General features: G+C 43.3%; 1 protein-coding gene across 2 annotated transcripts; it reads right to left on the bottom strand.

Annotated features, from left to right (window-relative positions):
- Window positions 1–7,511: 7,511 nt before the first annotated feature.
- On the bottom strand, window positions 7,512–14,760 carry ptger4b (prostaglandin E receptor 4 (subtype EP4) b). 2 transcript variants are annotated; one of them, XR_013791852.1, is made up of 3 exons: window positions 13,832–14,760; window positions 7,731–10,594; window positions 7,512–7,629 (listed from the first exon to the last, which is right to left on the bottom strand). XR_013791852.1 is itself a non-coding variant. In XM_079523748.1 (2 exons), the coding sequence occupies exons 1-2, from the start codon at window positions 14,630–14,632 to the stop codon at window positions 9,992–9,994; spliced, it is 1,404 nt and encodes a 467-aa protein (XP_079379874.1). In that variant the 5' UTR covers window positions 14,633–14,760; the 3' UTR covers window positions 7,575–9,991. The 2 variants fall into 2 exon arrangements, 1 of the variants encoding a protein (XP_079379874.1); XM_079523748.1 differs by having other exon boundaries at window positions 7,575–10,594.
- Window positions 14,761–18,072: the final 3,312 nt, after the last annotated feature.

Raw genomic sequence — 18,072 nt, forward strand, 5'->3', positions numbered from 1 at the left:
GCTTCACCCAGCTGGATGGCTGTTCGGATGGTCGTGACGCGCGCTCAGGTGGGAGTGTTTTGGGGTTAACCCATTTTGACCTGAGATCAGATTCTAAAAATGTCTAAGCTATGTTTCTATGTCAGTCGTTCTTCGATTTTTCAAAAATGGCAGACCTACAAGCTCGCCACTCGGTGGCGCGCTATGAGCTTGTAGATCTGCTATCTTTCAATAGCTAAAGCATAACATAATGCTAACACCAAAAGGGGTTCCCGCCCAAAATGGGTTGTGTCTTGCCCAGTGACACTTCTACAGGTAGACGTGGGTGGGCTGGAAGCCAAAACGATGACATTCTGCCCCTAAAAAGAAAACCCCGCTTCCAGTGGCACTTTTCTGATATTAAACTGAGCCGAACCACAGCTTATTGGGTAGAGAGAGGCTGCCTGGTTAATCAGAAGGTCATGGTTCTCCCAGCCTGCCCGGTAACACACATCCCCTAACGGCTCCCCCTCCTCAAGTGCTCCTCATGACCATCTGAGCAGTTTTCAGCTGCGTGAAGCTGAATTTCCCCTGGTCTGACTACAAAACAAACATGTCGTATTGGGTGTGTAGCTGTAGGAATGTAAAGCTGGTGTGTTTTTGAAAAAAGTGCTCTCAAAGCTTGTAAGATTCTTGAGTTATGTGCGTTTTTGTTTTTGTCGTGTTTTTTCTCTTTGGGCTTCCCTTAAGTGTTTTTTAGTTTCCCATATTTATCTTAATAAGATGTCACATAATGACGCATGGATAATTTGTGTGGGAACCCCATGTGAGGTTATCAAATATCCCTTAAACACTTTGATCCTGACCTCCCTATTTTGGTCTTGTCATATGCAAAAAGTTTTAAAAAAAAATCGGGAATAACAGATCTACAATCACGTGTGTCGCTAATCCTCGCTATGCCACGTTTGGACAGGATCAGTTCTTGCTGTGGTGTCCTGAAATGAAACATGAAGTCACCTCTCCTTAGATTTGACCACTGTGATCTACAACATGAACATGTTCGAGCACATCTAGTGGCTAATTTGTCAAATGCCACTGCATTGTGTGTTGTGCAAGAACCGGTATGCTCTGCAAAGCTATAGTTTCGTGCACAGCATTACTGGAACGCGTATTTGCGTCAAGTTAACCACCCTATTTTAGGGTGAACGTTTGTCAAAAATAGCCGATCTGCAAACTCACAACATGTTGACGCGTTGTGAGCTTGTGGATGGGCGCACAACAACATACAATTGTCAAGGAGTACGTTTTTCCTTGTTTGTGAGAGGTTGCTAATGTTTATTGTTTACCTCCCCCCCCCCCCCCCCCTTTGTCTTGGCCCTGCACCGTTCAGTCTTCCAACGATTTGGATTTTACTTTCATTTTTCTATTTGTACTTATTTGTATTTCTTTTTGGACTTTGTGGTCCATTGAGAGCGATCATCTTTGATCACAGTTTGGAATTTTGTGATCGCCTGTGTTTTCAATGTTTTGAATTTCATTTGTTGAATCAGTTGGCTATAAACTAAACTGTTAATTCTGCATTAAAGCCTTGTTAAAAGCACTTTTCTGAATCTGTCCGTTTTGGAGGCCTAATCCAGTATACCCGATGATGAGAAAAATGGTAAAACTTTACCCTAATTGGCAGAGAATATTACCTGACCTGCTTGAGGTGACTGCTGGATGGAGGCAAACTACAGTGGAAGATAAATGGCTTCTTGGTTAGAGTGGGTGACAATGTTATCACACGTAAAGATGAAATTACCTACCTAGGTTCCATCCTGGAGGCTAATCTTTCCATTTTATCACCGGAAAGATTAGCCTCCAGGATGGAACCTAGGTAGGTAATTTCATCTTTACGTGTGATAACATTGTCACCCACTCTAACCAAGAAGCCACCTGCCTTGCTGAGATTACTATTAGATCCAAAGAGAATGGATTCAGTTTTTCCCAGGTGTAAAGATAGTTTGTTATCAGCGAGCCAGGTGCAGATTCTACCGAGTTCAGAGCTGAGGGCATTTTCAACCTGCAGTTTGTCCCTGCTGGTCTCGGACAGGGACAAACTGCAGGTTGAAAATGCCCTCAGCTCTGAACTCGGTAGAATCTGCACCTGGCTCGCTGATAACCTCAACGATCTCCTCACTGGTCAACAAAAACACCTTGAAGACCTTAACAGGAGCCCTCGTACAAGGCTTCTTTGACTATGCATGCACCTCCTGGTACCACAGCACCTCAAAGGCCCTTAAAACTAGGCTCCAGACTTCCTAAAACAAACTGGTCAGGCTCCTACTTGGCCTCACCCCCCGAACCCACCTTACCCCTGCCCACTTTGACAGACTGGAATGGCTTAGGGTCGACGACAGAGTACAGCATCTTGCAATAGGTCTGGTCCACAAGATCCGATACTCCACCAAGATACCCATGTACCTGTCTAGATACTTCCTTAATGTTAACGAAGTCCACACCCACAACACCAGAGGGAGTGCAACGAACCATGTACAACTCAGATTCGGCACAAACAAGGGACTAAATTATTTTCGCTCCTATGCCACCAAAATGTGGAACGCCCTACCAACAGTCATTAAGACATGCAAATCCCTTGACTCCTTCAAAACCGCTCTCAAAGGGCACCTACGTATGGCTGCAATTTGAAACTGGCCCCCGTAAAATCTGAATCCCCCCCCCCACCGCCCCCCCCCCCCTTTTCCCCTCACTGTATATGTTTCTTTTCCCTTTTTACCTCCATTATGATGAATTCCTGTTCTGTTCTTTGTCTATATAGAAGTGTCTATTTGTACGTCTCTAAATGTTTTGATGAATTGAACATGGTGGACCCTGTTGTAAACAAGTGTAATGCTTAATTGGGTCGTCCACTCACAGTTAACAGCCTTTGTATTGAGTTTGTGCTTGAAATGTACTGTAATTCTGCAAACTGTTACATATACATTTTTCAATCAATCAATCATAATGTAATGGTTACTATTTTCTGTGATGGAATTGTGAATTTAGTAGCCTCCTGTTTTGATTTCACTCACTGTCGACTTGTCCTTGAGCGAACTCCACCCCATGTGCTCATCAGAGCCGTCTGAGCAGCTACTGGGAGAAAAAGTAAGTTATTCCCCTATCCCCGGGGACCAGAAAATGCTCCCTCTTGATTAATGGAAGGATTAGATAAACTTGTTTTTACAGCTACATGCCATGCATACACTTTGTATTTATTCCATTCTGGGCGGGAACCCCTTTTGGTGTTTTAAACATTGTTATAATTTAGCTATTGAAAAATAGCAGATCTACAAGCTCATAGCGCGCCACCGAGTGGCGCGCTATGAGCTTGTAGGTCTGCTATTTTTTTTAAATCGTTAAAATGTGGCGCAAATCATTGAATATATATTTCAGAGCAAACATTTTTAACTAAAATATTTGCTTCTGGGGGTTCCCTGGAACTACATATTTTGAGATGGGGGGTCCGTGGCTCAATAGAGATAATTCTAGGGGTCCTTGACATGAAAAAGGTTGAGCACCACTGACATAGAAACAGGTTTTTCAGAAAAATGTTAGGATTTTGAAGCCTTTTTTTTAAATCGACCTCAGTCCAAAATGTGTTAACGGACATGTATCTAGAAGAAAAAAACATTTGTATAAGTGCCCTTTAGTCATTTATGTTCTTACAAATCACTATTCCCTTGTAATGTGGGCCTATTACATCTGTGTAAATATAGAAGTAGCCTAGGCTCTGACCAGGCACGAGGCAGTCTGATTTACTCCTGCCCGGTCTACATTCTTAAGATGTCACGTAAACATTAATCAGTGCTCCATTATTTTGTCACGGTGGAAATCCTGTTCTAATTGGAAAATGTCACTCATTAAAAATAAAAAACACATGCCTCGTTTTTGTCGCAAGAAGTGACCATAAATGTCCCCCCCCCCCCCCCCATCCCTTCTGTCCTTTCCATAGATACAGTTACAAAAAAATAAAACAAATTGTTTGATGGGTTATTTCTCCACACAAGTAATGGGTTTATAGTGCAGTATATGTTGCATAGTCTCCACAGCAACCTGCGGAAAACTACAGAGAGAAATATTGAATATTGCACGAGAGTTACCCGACCCCCGGCTCCTCAACATAAGGGATAAGTGTCATCTGAACCTCTGTGGGGACCAAGACACACTATTAAAACAACGAATAATGCTGCCTGCGAGAACCATTGAATGTGTTTAACGTTATCCTTAACGGGGAAAACCACCCATTTTCAACATTTTACTATGTCATTAATATACCTTAGAGCTGTTGTGTGGAAATAATAAAAAAGTCCCTCCATTCTGTGTTTCCTAGAACTGTAATTATGAAGAAAATCATTAACATGGTGAAACACATCTTGATGACATCATCAAGATGTGTTTCACCATGTTAATGATTTTTTTCAGACCTCTAGTTCTAGGAAACACAGAATGGGGGAACTTTTTTATTATTTCCACACAACAGCTCTAAAGTACATTAATGACATAGTAAAATGTTGAAAATGAGTGGAATGCCCCTTTAAGTAAGACGAGTGAATATTTATTCACTCATAGATGCTTATACAGGCCTCATTGTATTGATATATTTGACCGTAAACCATGATGCAGCTTCTGGACATAATTTGCTGCTACTTAACCGCCTCAGAGTCATCCCACTGCTATGTTAACCACATAGCCTACCTTATGTGTACACCCTGCTCATATGACCTCAGCGGGCTATATCTAGCTCATTATTTACTTTGTGTCAAGCGATCCTGTCACTCATATTCTCATATTTTTGTCTCCACCAGGCCGAAGGCATGGGGAGAAAGCAGAGACGAAATGTTTTTATAAACGTCATGGGGGCCCGATCCGATCAAGTTCTTTTTTTTTTTCGTTTCACACTAAACCCAAGCGTTTAGGTTCTAAACACTTATTTGTAACACTTTTTAAACGTGTCACAGTGTTTAGATTATAAACAGAAGAGCATGTTTAAATGCCATGATTGCAGGCTAGTCCTGTCCGCCTCGGCAGGTTCTGTAGTACTGTCGCTAGTGGGACGGCGGAAGGTTTCAACGGCAGGCTGGCATCGCTGTTGCCAGCCAGGGTGTTCTTGCTGGTGGTGGTTTCATTGTGAGCAAGTAGCCTAAGCAGAGTAGCCTACAGTACTGTATGCATGCATACCTGGCAGGTGAAAACAAGCACCCAGATTAGCATTTCAATGCCTGATCTGCATGTGTACAAGGGACAGGCAACGCGGTCCACCCCCCACCACCCCCCCGTCCCACAGACTCTACGTCACTGGGAGAGAGTATGTTTTGCACTTGCAAAACGCGCTGTGTGTGTGCGTGCGTGCCCGTCCGTCCCAGCTAATCTCCGGCACTGTTAACCCGGTTGATGCCTAATTTTGCACACACACTCCCTGGATGCAAACGATGAACCTCTGCCCCAAATCTTCCAGAACGACCTGTTATAGCGCCACCAGGAGGCCGACTTTTGTAAAACACATTTTTTGATATTACTCCTCCAGATTCTGTCCAAAAATCCCGCAAATCGTTACACACTATCTTATCTCTATAGTCATGTGTTCAAGACGGATCTGTCCGATATTACATATTCCATCCTAATTGGCTAACATTGGCTTTCAAAGTTTGCAGGATTGGCCCGTTTTGAACAAAAAGCCTCAAATCATGAACGCAGCGTGCAATTTACGTGAAATCTTTCACAGACTTTCCTACTAGGCTGAGGAATATATCCCACCCTTTTCACATTGGCCTGTTATAGCGCTACCAACAGGTGGATTTTTGCAAAACACATTTTTGGAACAAAATGCCTCAAATCATCCAATTGCCAAGGCGTAAGAAGAAATCGTTTCCAGCACTCTTTTACTGATGCCATCAAAATGCCATAAAAATGGGTTTAGCTGATTAATGGTGATCTGACTTTTACTGCAGGTAATCAGTATTGATTTGAACCCCCTACCTACCCCCGAGGCTGGTCTGATCAATATTCCATAATACACCCAAGCCATTCAGTTAAGCCTGAATTGTACTTGACAATGGCGGTTCTAGAAGCTCCTATATGGGTGGCTTGTAGGCCTACATCAGCTCTTTTTGTTGCACAATACTGGTGTTCAACTAAATATAAATCAGCCTTTTTAGTGCTTGCTGGGCAGAGTTGGGTCGGCCTATTGCTCACGAGACCCAGCGAGACCGCTGTCTGTCAGCATACATGTGAAAATGCATGTTTATTTCTGATGTACTGTATGTACATCTCCTCTGCTACTGTACTTTTATTATATATTTGATTGATTTGCTATACATAGTTGTTTAGTGATGCTCTATAACACAGAGCCACATCATCACTGTTAATATCTACAGTATGTCCACTTCTAAGTCTGATGGTGAACTTCACACATAGTCACATAATATTATAGAAGGGATTATCAAACTTATTTACTCCAAGAACCTCTAGTTTGATAGGCCACAGTTGTTAACTCTGAGAGTGTACAAATAGAACCAAATGGATCTGTAAGGGTCCATTTGGTTCTGTCAGTTTTTTTAGCTGGGTCTAGCCTGGCCAGACTGCATTTATTTATTTTATTCATTTTTTTCTTGTGGCAGATTCGTCTGGTTTCCAGGCTACCTGGAACCCACACAGAGAAGTGGTCTAACCCATTTAGGCCTGACGTCAAAATAAGAAAAACGTTGGTTCTGAAAGAAAATATATTGAAAGATTTGTGCCACATTTTTACGATTTTTCAAAAATAGCAGACCTACAAGCTCGTAGCGCGCCACTCGGTGGCGCGCTATGAGCTTGTAGATCTGCTATTTTTCAATAGCTAAAGAATAACATAATGCTTAGTTAAAACACCAACAGGGGTTCCCGTCCAGAATGGTCTAAAAGCAGCGCTTCTCCAACATTTTCATGTCAAGGACGCCCCAAATGTAAATGTATTTGGCCACGGACCCCCGTCTGAAAAGGTTTTGTGCCAGGGACCTCCAGAAGCCAGCTCAGTGGCCTTGTGGTTGGAGTGTCCGCCCTGAGACTGGGAGCTTGGGGTTCGATCCCCGGCCGGGTCATACCAAAGACTCTAAAGATGGGACCCAGTGCCCTCCCTGCTTGACACTCAGCATCAAGGGTTGGATTGTGGCTAACTAAGTCCCTGCGACATACTAGCGTCATGTCCAGGAGGTGTACTTGTACATCAAGCTGCCTCACGCTACAGAAACAGGAGATAGGCTCCTGCCCTATGGGCCCCATGGCTCGGCAAGGCTATACTTTACCTCCAGAAGAGAGGATTTATGTCGTAAAGAAATAGCAGCACGAAGTGATGCGCTGTGAGCTTGCACATCTGCTATTTTTGAACAGCCAATGTATAGATGGTTAAAATGATTTTGACCCTATGTTGACTACTTTTGCTGGGGACCCCCTGGAACTCACCCAAGGACCGCCTGGACCACTTTTGAGAACCGATGCTCCAAATAAATCGAAATGTAGATGATATGAATAGTTGCAGTTTTATTTTCATTGAAATTATTATTTCTTTCTATAATACATACTGTACATTGTTCACAGGAGAGATGGGGCAGTATTATGCGTGTCTTAAGTACCAGGTCTTATGACTTAACTTAAGACCTGGAGGCGTGGTCAATGCCATTTGGCTATTCTGAGTGGCCAAATGGCATTGATCACGCCTCCAGGTCTTAAGTTAAGTCATAAGACCTGGTACTTAAGACACGCATAATACTGCCCTTGAAGTCAACTGGATTGATACTGATTAATGCCACAGAAAAATCCTGAATTTTAATTCTGGACCTTTGACTGTTTACAGGTCCATATTAGTCACTTTCAACAGTAACCACATTAGCCCATATGAACACAATGGCTTGCATTGCAACGCGGCTGTGAGCTTGTAGATTGGTTATTTTCAGTAAAGAGATTTGGTGTAGACTGTAGAGGGAAAAGAGGTTAAATTAAGACTCAATATTTTCCTGTGCTTTACCAGATAAACATAAAACAGGCATCCTATACCGTAGATTGTCAGCAGCATTTCATAATGCCATGATGAAACATGTAAATCCATTTCAAGAAAAAAAAGCTTGACTTCATAATCTACCCTTTAAATTCATCCGACCATGAACGTTTTCAAGAAACGAAACGGTTCACTCGTTTGAAATACGCATCTATCATTTTCATCTACCATCTCGGCATGCTGACAGTATCTGATTAGATTAGAAGGAGACAATTAGTAAGGGCATTTTATCAGGTATTTGACCAATCTGGGAACTAAATCGTTACCAAGTGGGAAAAGTGGGTGCGGCCGTTTTTCCACCAGGGAGTGGTCTTGGTGAAAAATAAATGCTTGCAATCATCAACTCAGAATCATGAAAAACCCCTAGTTTGACCCCTCAAAAGTCCAAAAAGTCAAATTTATGCACTTTCGAATTTTCGAAAATCGGTTATCGGTACCCCGACTTTGAGCTGTTTTTAATGAGCTTTCCCACGGGAGTTGAATTTCAAACTTTTAGTACATGTTATTAGACACCTTTAGAAACACATTGGTGAAGAAATTTTTTGGTAACGATTTAGTTCCCAGATTTTCATAGGTTTCCCTTACTAAATGTAATAATAGGACACTTCTCTTCGGAACTTTTATCATCCATCGATGTGGCCAAATCATTCACAGTACAGCTGCCTTTTGGAATGACGATGGCCATGCAGCCTAGCCTGGCCAGACTGCATTTATTTATTTTATTCATTTTTTTCTTGTGGCAGATTTGTCTGGTTTCCAGGCTACCTGGAATCCACACGGAGAAGTGGTCTAACCCATTTAGGACTGACGTCAAAATAAGAAAAATGTTGGTTCTGAAAGAATATATATTGAAAGGTTTGTGCCGCATTTTTACGATTTTTCAAAAATAGCAGACCTACAAGATCGTAGCGCGCCACTCGGTGGCGCGCTATGAGCTTGTAGATCTGCTATTTTTCAATAGCTAAAAAATAACATAATGCTTAGTTAAAACAACAACAGGGGTTCCCGTCCAGAATGGTCTAAAAGCAGCGCTTCTCTAACATTTTCATGGCAAATAATTCACAGTACAGCTGCCTTTTGGAATGACGATTGGCCATGCAAACATGCATCCATTGAAAGAGCTGCCAGATCAGTCATATTTGACAATATGAAATTCATCTTGTACCAACTTGAAATGGGTAGGAAAACTATGTGGACCTTCTCGCAGAGAAGACGATACAAGATACTTCCATTATGGAAATAAATTAAGAGTACGGGACAGCGGGCAGCGGTGGCCGAACGGTTTGCGGAGCGGTCTTGTTATCGGAAGGTCGTTAAAATCACCACCGATGAAGTGCCCTTGAGCAAGGCATTGAACCCCTACCATGAAATGTTCAATGAGCAGGGTCTGGCTGTAAACAAGCATCTCGAGCTTAGTCCATTCACCCTGGGTAAACAAAGAACTTTGCTTTGACATGCAGTGCAGATTTTGATGTCAACTATGCAGTAAGCCAGTAGCTGTGTGTGTGGGGAGGGCGGGGGGGGGGGGAGTCCAAATGCTAAACATAGAGATCAACCCACCTTGGTATCCCAGTAAACAACCTTGCAGTTGTTTAGGGATTCAACAAAGTGCAACAACAAAAACCCTCCAAATTATGTTTGTGTTTATCTATAGGCTACTTGCCAATAAACACAACAGCTATTATTATATGAAGGCCTTCATTGATATGTCTGACGAGTACTAGATTGATGATGGGTAGTTTGTTCAGTAACATTTCCATGAAATACTATTTTTGTCACAGTACTTGTGTACGGCACCCAGACTAGACATCTTTTAAAAGCATATATTTTCAGTCTTTAGTCCCTTTTGTCATTTATCACCACTTGACAACTCTCAAATGCCCATCTTCTGCCTTGCGACCGTCAGTTCATATTGATAGATCGAAAAGATATTTTGTTTTCTCCCACACAGTTACATCATGTCTATTATATGCATTTCTCTTGTAGGTTCGAGGTCTCATCAGTGAAGGTGACATAGAGAGTCTGGTCGACTAGTGGAACTTCCCTCTGTGAAGAAACGCTGCCACAGAGCCTGCCGCCCGGCGCACTGGGCTCTAAAACCGACAGTTTGTTCTCCTTCCGATGGCCGCCCGGACTCTGGCGATGATCCCGTACCAGGACCGTCTCCACAGCGGGCGGGCTGCGGCCGCCGCCCTGTTGTTCTCCCGAGCTCAACGTCCTCTCGTTCCCCTCGGGCGGGTACAGGAAGGTGTGCGACGTGGTCACGGTGTCCCTCGGCCCGCAGCGGGACACCAGCGACGGCGAGTCGTGCGACACGAAGGAGGTGCTGCGGCCGTCGTCAGTGCAGAACTGGCCCCTGCTCCCCCGCTGGCCCCTGTGGCCCCGCCGCCGGCCGCCCATCCGGCAGAACAGACACTTGATCTTCTCCACCACCTTGAGGAACACCGTCCTTCGGAGCAGGATGTAGATCCAGGGGTCCAGGATGGGGTTCACGGACGCCATGTGGATGGCCAGCAGGTCAGCTTTCGGGTCAGCTGGTTCACTAAGCTGGTTCACGAAGATCCTCAGCTGGAATTAAAGCACGGAAGAAGACGAAGGTTTTTGTTTTTGAAATAAATTATCTTTAAATCATTTTATACGCTTTAAAACGTGGTGCTCAAACCTTTTCATTAAGGACCCCCAGGATTATGCATTTCCCCCCAATGTCTTTTTTTCCCCCAATCTGTTTATTGGACATTTTTTGTTTACAAAAAGGACATGAAAAAGTGAAAGTGATCACGACATATTGTCTTGATCACTTTCACTTTTTCAAGCAAGACTTTCACAAAGACAAAGCCAAATACTGTAGACACAAAAATCAAATCAGCTCTACGGTACTGCACTGCTCTACTGTACTGTACTGTACTGTACTGTACTGTACTGTACTGTACTGTACTGTACTGTACTGTACTGTACTGTACTGTACTGTACTGTCAGCTATTGATTATTTTCTGGCAATTGGCTGTTAGAGCTCCTCACACTTGATTTAACCTATCATTGTACCTACTTATTTTAAGTCTTCAACGTTTGTAAATCCAAGCACTACTTGACATCGTATAGTCAATCTAAGTGGACAAGCATGCATGCAGTCAAAGGTTCTGGATGTTTTTTGTGAATTATGATATTTGGTGGATCCACTTTTGCCCTATTTCTCTGCTGTAGTTATATAACAGAGACCCAGTTCCTACTTCCTACTACAAACCCATGAGCTGGATTGGTTTACTACCTGGAGAAGACGTCACGCCGCCCAAAATAATCCACTGAGGAGACTGTTTCCATGACTCAGGTGCGTGAACCACTCGAGCAGCAAAAGTACTTATATAAATCTATTCTTTAACAGGAGAACATTTTCAAATCCTGTGTTATGTTGAAATCTTGGTCGACTGCTCAAACAAAAGAGAATTCCTTGAGCAGCTCTGAAATTCACTCAAAAGGAATTCCTTGCTTTTCACCAATAATGTCATGCCCAAACTTAGGGATTGATTATTCATCGGTTTTGATTAAAGCAGCACTATGTAGTTTGAGGGTATCAGTGGCCACTTTGTTTGCACACAAATAACATGGCAGTCAATGTCTTCTTTGACTTCATTACCCAAGAGTCTCTGCAAGCATGTCCGGGAAGGATGTGCTGTGATTGGCCAGTCTTTGCTTTGACTGGCAGTGGGAAATGCCAGGATGAAACTCACAGTCAAGCCCCTAGTCAGGGACCTCTATGGAACGATGATTGATATTGCTTGTAACTTTATAATTTTTATCAGACATAATAATGCTATATAGTTGTTTAAAAAGTGACATAGTACTGCTTTAACCCATTTAGACCTGACTTCGAAATTAAAAAAAAGTCTTCTGAAAGAATATATTCAAAGATTTGTGCTGCATTTTCACGATTTTTTCAAAAATAGCAGACCTACAAGCTCGTAGCGCGCCACTCGGTGGCGCGCTATGAGCTTGTAGATCTGCTATTTTTCAATAGCTTAAAGTATAACATAATGCTTAGTTAAAACACCAAAAGGGGTTCCCATCCAGAATGGGTTTAACTGTTACACCCCTCTAACAATTCATTGCTTAAAAAAATGTGTACAATCTATCAATTATGCAAGAATGTAAACATGAGATAGTCAGACTGCAGCACTGAAGCAAATTGATATAGCACAGAGGCCATTAAAACCCACTTCTGTCTCATTCTGTCTCCTAAAACTCAGACTTTCTGCAGCATCTAACTAAATAAAGCTGTCTTCTTCTCTGCTCTCAATGTCAGAATGACTTATAGAGTTACAATGTGTAACTTTGTGTATGTGGAAAAAAACCTCTCGATCACTCTCTACTTACTAGAACTATGCTTGTTATGGTTAGACCGAAAAAATTGAGTTTGTTTAGCTATCCAGTGTGCAATCATTAATATATGTGTTCCTGTCGGGCGCCCGCTGGCCTAGCGGTCCAGGCGCATGCCACACATAATATGGCTCTGGCCTGACTGCGTGTCACGGGTTCGAGTCCCGTTCATGACGACCTTTGCTGCGTGTCTCTCCCCTTCTCTCTCTCTCCCTCTTTCCAGTCATGTTTAGCTTGGGAGGCAGGGTTGTTCCTGTCTACCTTCACTTGTATAAAAAGGCAAAAAGCCAAAAACAAATCTAATATATATATATATGTTCCTGTCTAGACTAGAGATACTTAGAAATAATTAACTCAGTATTTGGTATAGATCAAGCAATGCATCCACAATTCCACTATAGCACGCAGCCTATATGCCAAATGTTATACTGTAATATTATACAGTATTCAGCACATTATTTTAGGGCTATTTTGCAAAGACATTTATTTTACAATATGCTACATGAATTTCAATTGTGTGTGTGTGTGTGTGTGTGTGTGTGTGTGTGTGTGTGTGTGTGTGTGTGTGTGTGTGTGTGTGTGTGTGTGTGTGTGTGTGTGTGCTACATGAATTTAAATTCAACTCAAACTCCATAAAATTGTTTAGCATTGACCATCATCCTCTCCATGTGTTGCTTTGCTCTGCACCATATTTTATTATTTTTTCCCCCTCCTACATGTGTGTGTGTGTGTGTGTGTGTGTGTGTGTGTGTGTGTGTGTGTGTGTGTGTGTGTGTGTGTGTGTGTGTGTGTACTGTGTGTGTGTGTGTGTGTGTGTGTGTGTGTGTGTGTGTGTGTGTGTGTGTGTGTGTGTGTGTGTGTGTGTGTGTGTGTGTGTGTGTGTGTGTGTGTGTGTGTGTGTGTGTTTAACTTATAAAGTAGGCTTATATGCATGATTAGAACTAGCTCTGGTCCATAGCCTTCTACTGCTTCTACGATTCTGCCCGAATCGTAGAAGGCTATGGACCAGAGCTAGATTAGAACATGATTAGAACATGCTCAAACAAGAAGTTGAAGGATAAAATTAAGTCTGATAATGATGCATTTTCATCATATATACTTTACATCACTTAAGACCATTTTTCAAATATTGTATTTTTTAACATTGTGGACAAAATAGCAAATTGTACATCGAGGTGCTCAGCTGTCGCTATAGTGCCCACCTCCCTCTCTTGCAATCAATTAGACTAGAGGCAAGTAGTAGCCTACTGTGCATTTTTACGGACTATTTATTTCTCAACTTCAATACGTTTGTTTTAAGCAACGTTAATGATCTTGTTGTTTAATTTGTTGAAGACGAGTAACTTATGTCGGATAAAAGCCGCATTTTACGCACAGGCGTTGCGCAACATGGACTGTACATATTAGTTATTATACACACTGTTGAGCACTCACCACTAACGGGATGGAGCAAATGAGAACCACGGCGGACGTCGCGATGAGTAAAATGACCATCTGGATCTCTGCGCCGCGCAGGCGTCCGAAGCTCAACCGCCTGCGCCCGCCCAGGTCCGCCACGCGCCCCTGGTCGGTGCCCAGGGAGGTGCGGCGGATGAAGCGCCGGTGCATCAGTATGAGATCCCGGCACACCATCACGTTGCATATGACCGTGGCCAGCACCAGGAACGAGTTCAGCCCGGCGTACATCAGGTTGAAGGCGGCGTGCATCGTGTCGTTGCTCCGCCAGTCGATGAAGCACCAGGTGCCGGGGTACTGCGTACTCACCTGGCCCAGGCCCATGCTGGGCAGCGCGCAGAACACGCCGCACGACGCGTAGATGGCCAGCAGGGTGAGCGCGGCGAGCCTCTGGCTCACGTACTCGTTGTAGAAGTACGCGTGGTTGATGGCCAGGTAGCGCTCCACCGACATGGCGAAGATGATGCCGAGCTGGACGAGGAAGAAGAAGAGCATCATGAACCCGGAGTACTGGCACAGCGGCTCGCCTCCGGGCCAGGCGCCCTTCATGTACGTGGCGATGGTCACGGGGCTGGTCAGCAGCGTGCCCAGGAGGTCCGTGACCGCCAGGCCGAACACCAGCGTGTAGAAGGTGGTCTCCTTCTGCTCCTTCCGAGAGACCCGCAGGACGACTATGGCGATGACGTTCCCCACCACCCCGAATATGAACATGATCACCGGCACCGTGGGCTGCCGCGACCGTGCCATCTCCACCACCTTGTCGCTCGTGGCTGCATCCATTTCACATTCACTCCTAATAATAGGGTTATTCAATCAGTACAAGTTAACGTGGTCTTTTCTTTATACTCCCATTCGTGTTTACCCGCTCCGCTCGGGCGCATTCTCCAATTTACCCAGCGATGCCCAAATAATCCATGATACTTCCTCCTCCGTTTCCATTTCCATTAGTTTGCTGCATGGTTCTACGAAACGTCACAAATCCCACTTTGATGAGTTGATACAGTTTGCACTTTGCCGTGCAGCACGTATGACTTGTTGTATCCAAACAGAAAGTGACAGGGGAAGTGTAGTGCATGCTCTCCAGAGCGTGCACGCAGGAGCCACTCCTCTCTCCAGTCTTTATGTAGGTGTAGCCACGCACCTACAGGGGCGCACAGCGCACGTCAGAAAGCTGGGGGACATACGCACAAAAGTATAGTCTATGTAGCGCTATCTTGTTTTTAATGACACTGTTGACACCATGTTGTGCAACAGCTCACAACAACTGAACAGCCAGGTACATCATGTCACAGATATATCATATTCTGCGGTGTGTTTTACCCATATCACTATCTAGGCCAGATGGTTTAGAACTTTGTCATATGTCACCCAAATTGGCTTTCCATGTGCAATGACTGAACCTATAGACCGAGATAACCGAGATTTGGTTTAAATTAAACTGTCTAAATGAAATGTCATATGCCTAATTGTACGTGAGAAATTGCTTCACGGTTGTTATTAAAACCAGGAAAGCATCTGTCTCATTTTAGATTTTAGCATTGGCTATAGAAAATTACCAGATAAAGCTCACAGCGACAGCTCTAGCCACAATGCGAGCTTGTAGGCCTGCTATTTATTATTTTATTTATTATATTACAATTTATAAACAACAAATCTTCTCTTCTGGGAATCCCCTGGCACAAAAAACATTTTCAGATGGGGCGTCTGCAGCCATATATAACATCATGTTGGGGGTCCTTGATTGTCATGAAAAGGTTTGAGAACTATACTGATTTAGAAGACATTCGTAGAATCAGCCTCAGGTCTTAATGGGTTAATGATCAGATAACCTTTTTAACACACTGACCCCCTTTAGAACCCTGCAGAAGCCAAGGACATTCTGAACCACTACTAAAAATGATTGCAAAATCTCAAACTTTAGAAGAGGGTGAGAACTGCTGGTTCTGTCATGTTATCGTGTAGCAGACAAACCACATCATGAGCATATATACGTCAAACGTATAGGCCTATATGTCAAATAATGACATATATGCGTCACATGAAAGTTCAACTTCATGTGCAAAAGTTCACACACGCAACTGTTTAGCAGCTCAGATTAAGATGAACACCAAGCTCCTTTTGTTGACCACAATTTCCTGTTTGTGAACTAAAAAGTGCTTACGTGATTCTCTGGAAGTTTATGGTAAACTTTCAATAGTGGAACCGTAGATAGTAGTTTTTTCCATTGTCACTTTCAGTTCAGCTGTGAACTGTGTTTATAGCACACTGGTTGTCGTCAACATGCATGAGTCTGGGGACCATCAGGGGGTCCAAATGGATCCTTACAGGTCTGTAACTCAGAGAGTGTACAAACGGAACCAAATGGACCCTCAACGGGTCTCCCAACACACCAAGCCCGGTTATAGGGGGGCCAGGGGACCAGCAGAATGACCTTACAGGTTGATTCAAAGAGGAGGAAGTGTAATGAAAATATTAGAATGCCAAATAGATCGCCACATATATATATACATTATTATGTGTTTCTCATCCTTCCATTCAGTCTATTCTCACCATTGAGCTCATTCTACATTCTACTGTAACTGAACGGCAGCTGGACCTCCAAAAGGCTTTTGACACTGTGAACCACTCCATACTGGTTAACAAGCTTAAAGCAATTGGTTTTGATAGCACATCAGTGAGCTGGATGCAATCCTACCTGGAGGGGAGAGAACAGATGGTGGAGGTGAATGGAACACTGTCCCTCCCCCCTCCCAGTGAGCTGTGGAGTTCCACAAGGTAGCATACTAGGGCCTGCACCTGGCTCGCTGATAACAAACTATCTTTACACCTGGGAAAAACTGAATCCATTCTCTTTGGCTCTAATAGTAATCTCTGATTACCAGAACACCAGAGGGAGTGCAACGAACCATGTACAACCCAGATTCGGCACAAACAAGGGACTAAATTATTTTCGCTCCTATGCCACAAAAATGTGGCATGTCATTAAGACCTGCGAATCCCTTGACTCCTTCAAAACCGCTCTCAAAGGGCACCTACGGATGGCTGCAATTCGAAACTGGCCCCCGTAAAATCTGAATCCCCCCCCACCGCCCCCCCCCTTTTTTCCCCCTCACTGTATATGTTTCTTTTCCCTTTTTGCCTCCATTATGATGAATTCCTGTTCTGTTCTTTGTCTATATAGAAGTGTCTATTTGTACGTCGCTAAATGTTTTGATGAATTGAACATGGTGGACCCTCTTGTAAACAAGTGTAATGCTTAATTGGGTCGTCCACTCACAGTTAACAGCCTTTGTATTGAGTTTGTGCTTGAAATGTACTGTAATTCTGCAAACTGTTAATAAATATTTCAATCAATCAAAAAAAATCTGACAGCTGAGTCTCCAATGCTTACTATATATAATACCACTATGTCAGCAAATGTGTATTTGTGTAACTATCTAATTTAAGAACATCAATTAGAATAGCACATATGTCTTCCTCTGACAAACTCCAACCATGAAAGGAGGTGTTGAATGACCACCTGTTACTGACTGTCTATTCTGTTGTTGTAAAATGGGGATTTGACTGTCAATAAAAGGGTGTGTATGTCATTGAGGGGGGGGAACTGGAGGGAGAACTGGAAAGAAGTCATGCTACCATTCTGCTGTACTGCGAACCTACTGAGAACTCTGAATAAAGATGAACAGATGCCTGAATCTTGATGCCTGAGTCCTGCTTCTGATGCTTCCTTCCTCTGCTTACTAATAATGAGATCAAAAACTTCCAGAACAGAAGGAACATCCGCACACTTGTTTCTATAGCTCCAAAGAGACTCAAAAACAAATCTGCAACGAAACTTTCCACCCTTTAGGTCTTCATCAGGCAAATGAGGCAAATCATCAGGCAAATAATTTGCCTGATGAAGGTCAAAACTTTGCAGATTTGTTTGCCAATCAAATACAGTATAAGTCTCTTTGGAGCTATAGAAACAAGTGTGCGGATGTCCATTCCTCCTCTTTGATGTTTGCCGTGATGCCTTGACATCCAGCATCTGGCCCTAAATACAGGCAATGTGCACACAATCTTCTCTGTGAACTTACAGGTTGATTTCCTTTGTACACTCTTGTCTGTCACATCCCCTTTGACCTGGCCTGTCAGAGCCTGTGTGTTTTTGTATTCCCATGTCTGCCTGTCACTGTGTGTCTGTCTACCCACATGCCCTCAGGCTGGGCATTAAGGTT

The sequence above is a fragment of the Electrona antarctica genome (genome assembly GCF_951216825.1).
Source record: "Electrona antarctica genome assembly, chromosome: 16".
Taxonomy (NCBI): domain Eukaryota; kingdom Metazoa; phylum Chordata; class Actinopteri; order Myctophiformes; family Myctophidae; genus Electrona; species Electrona antarctica.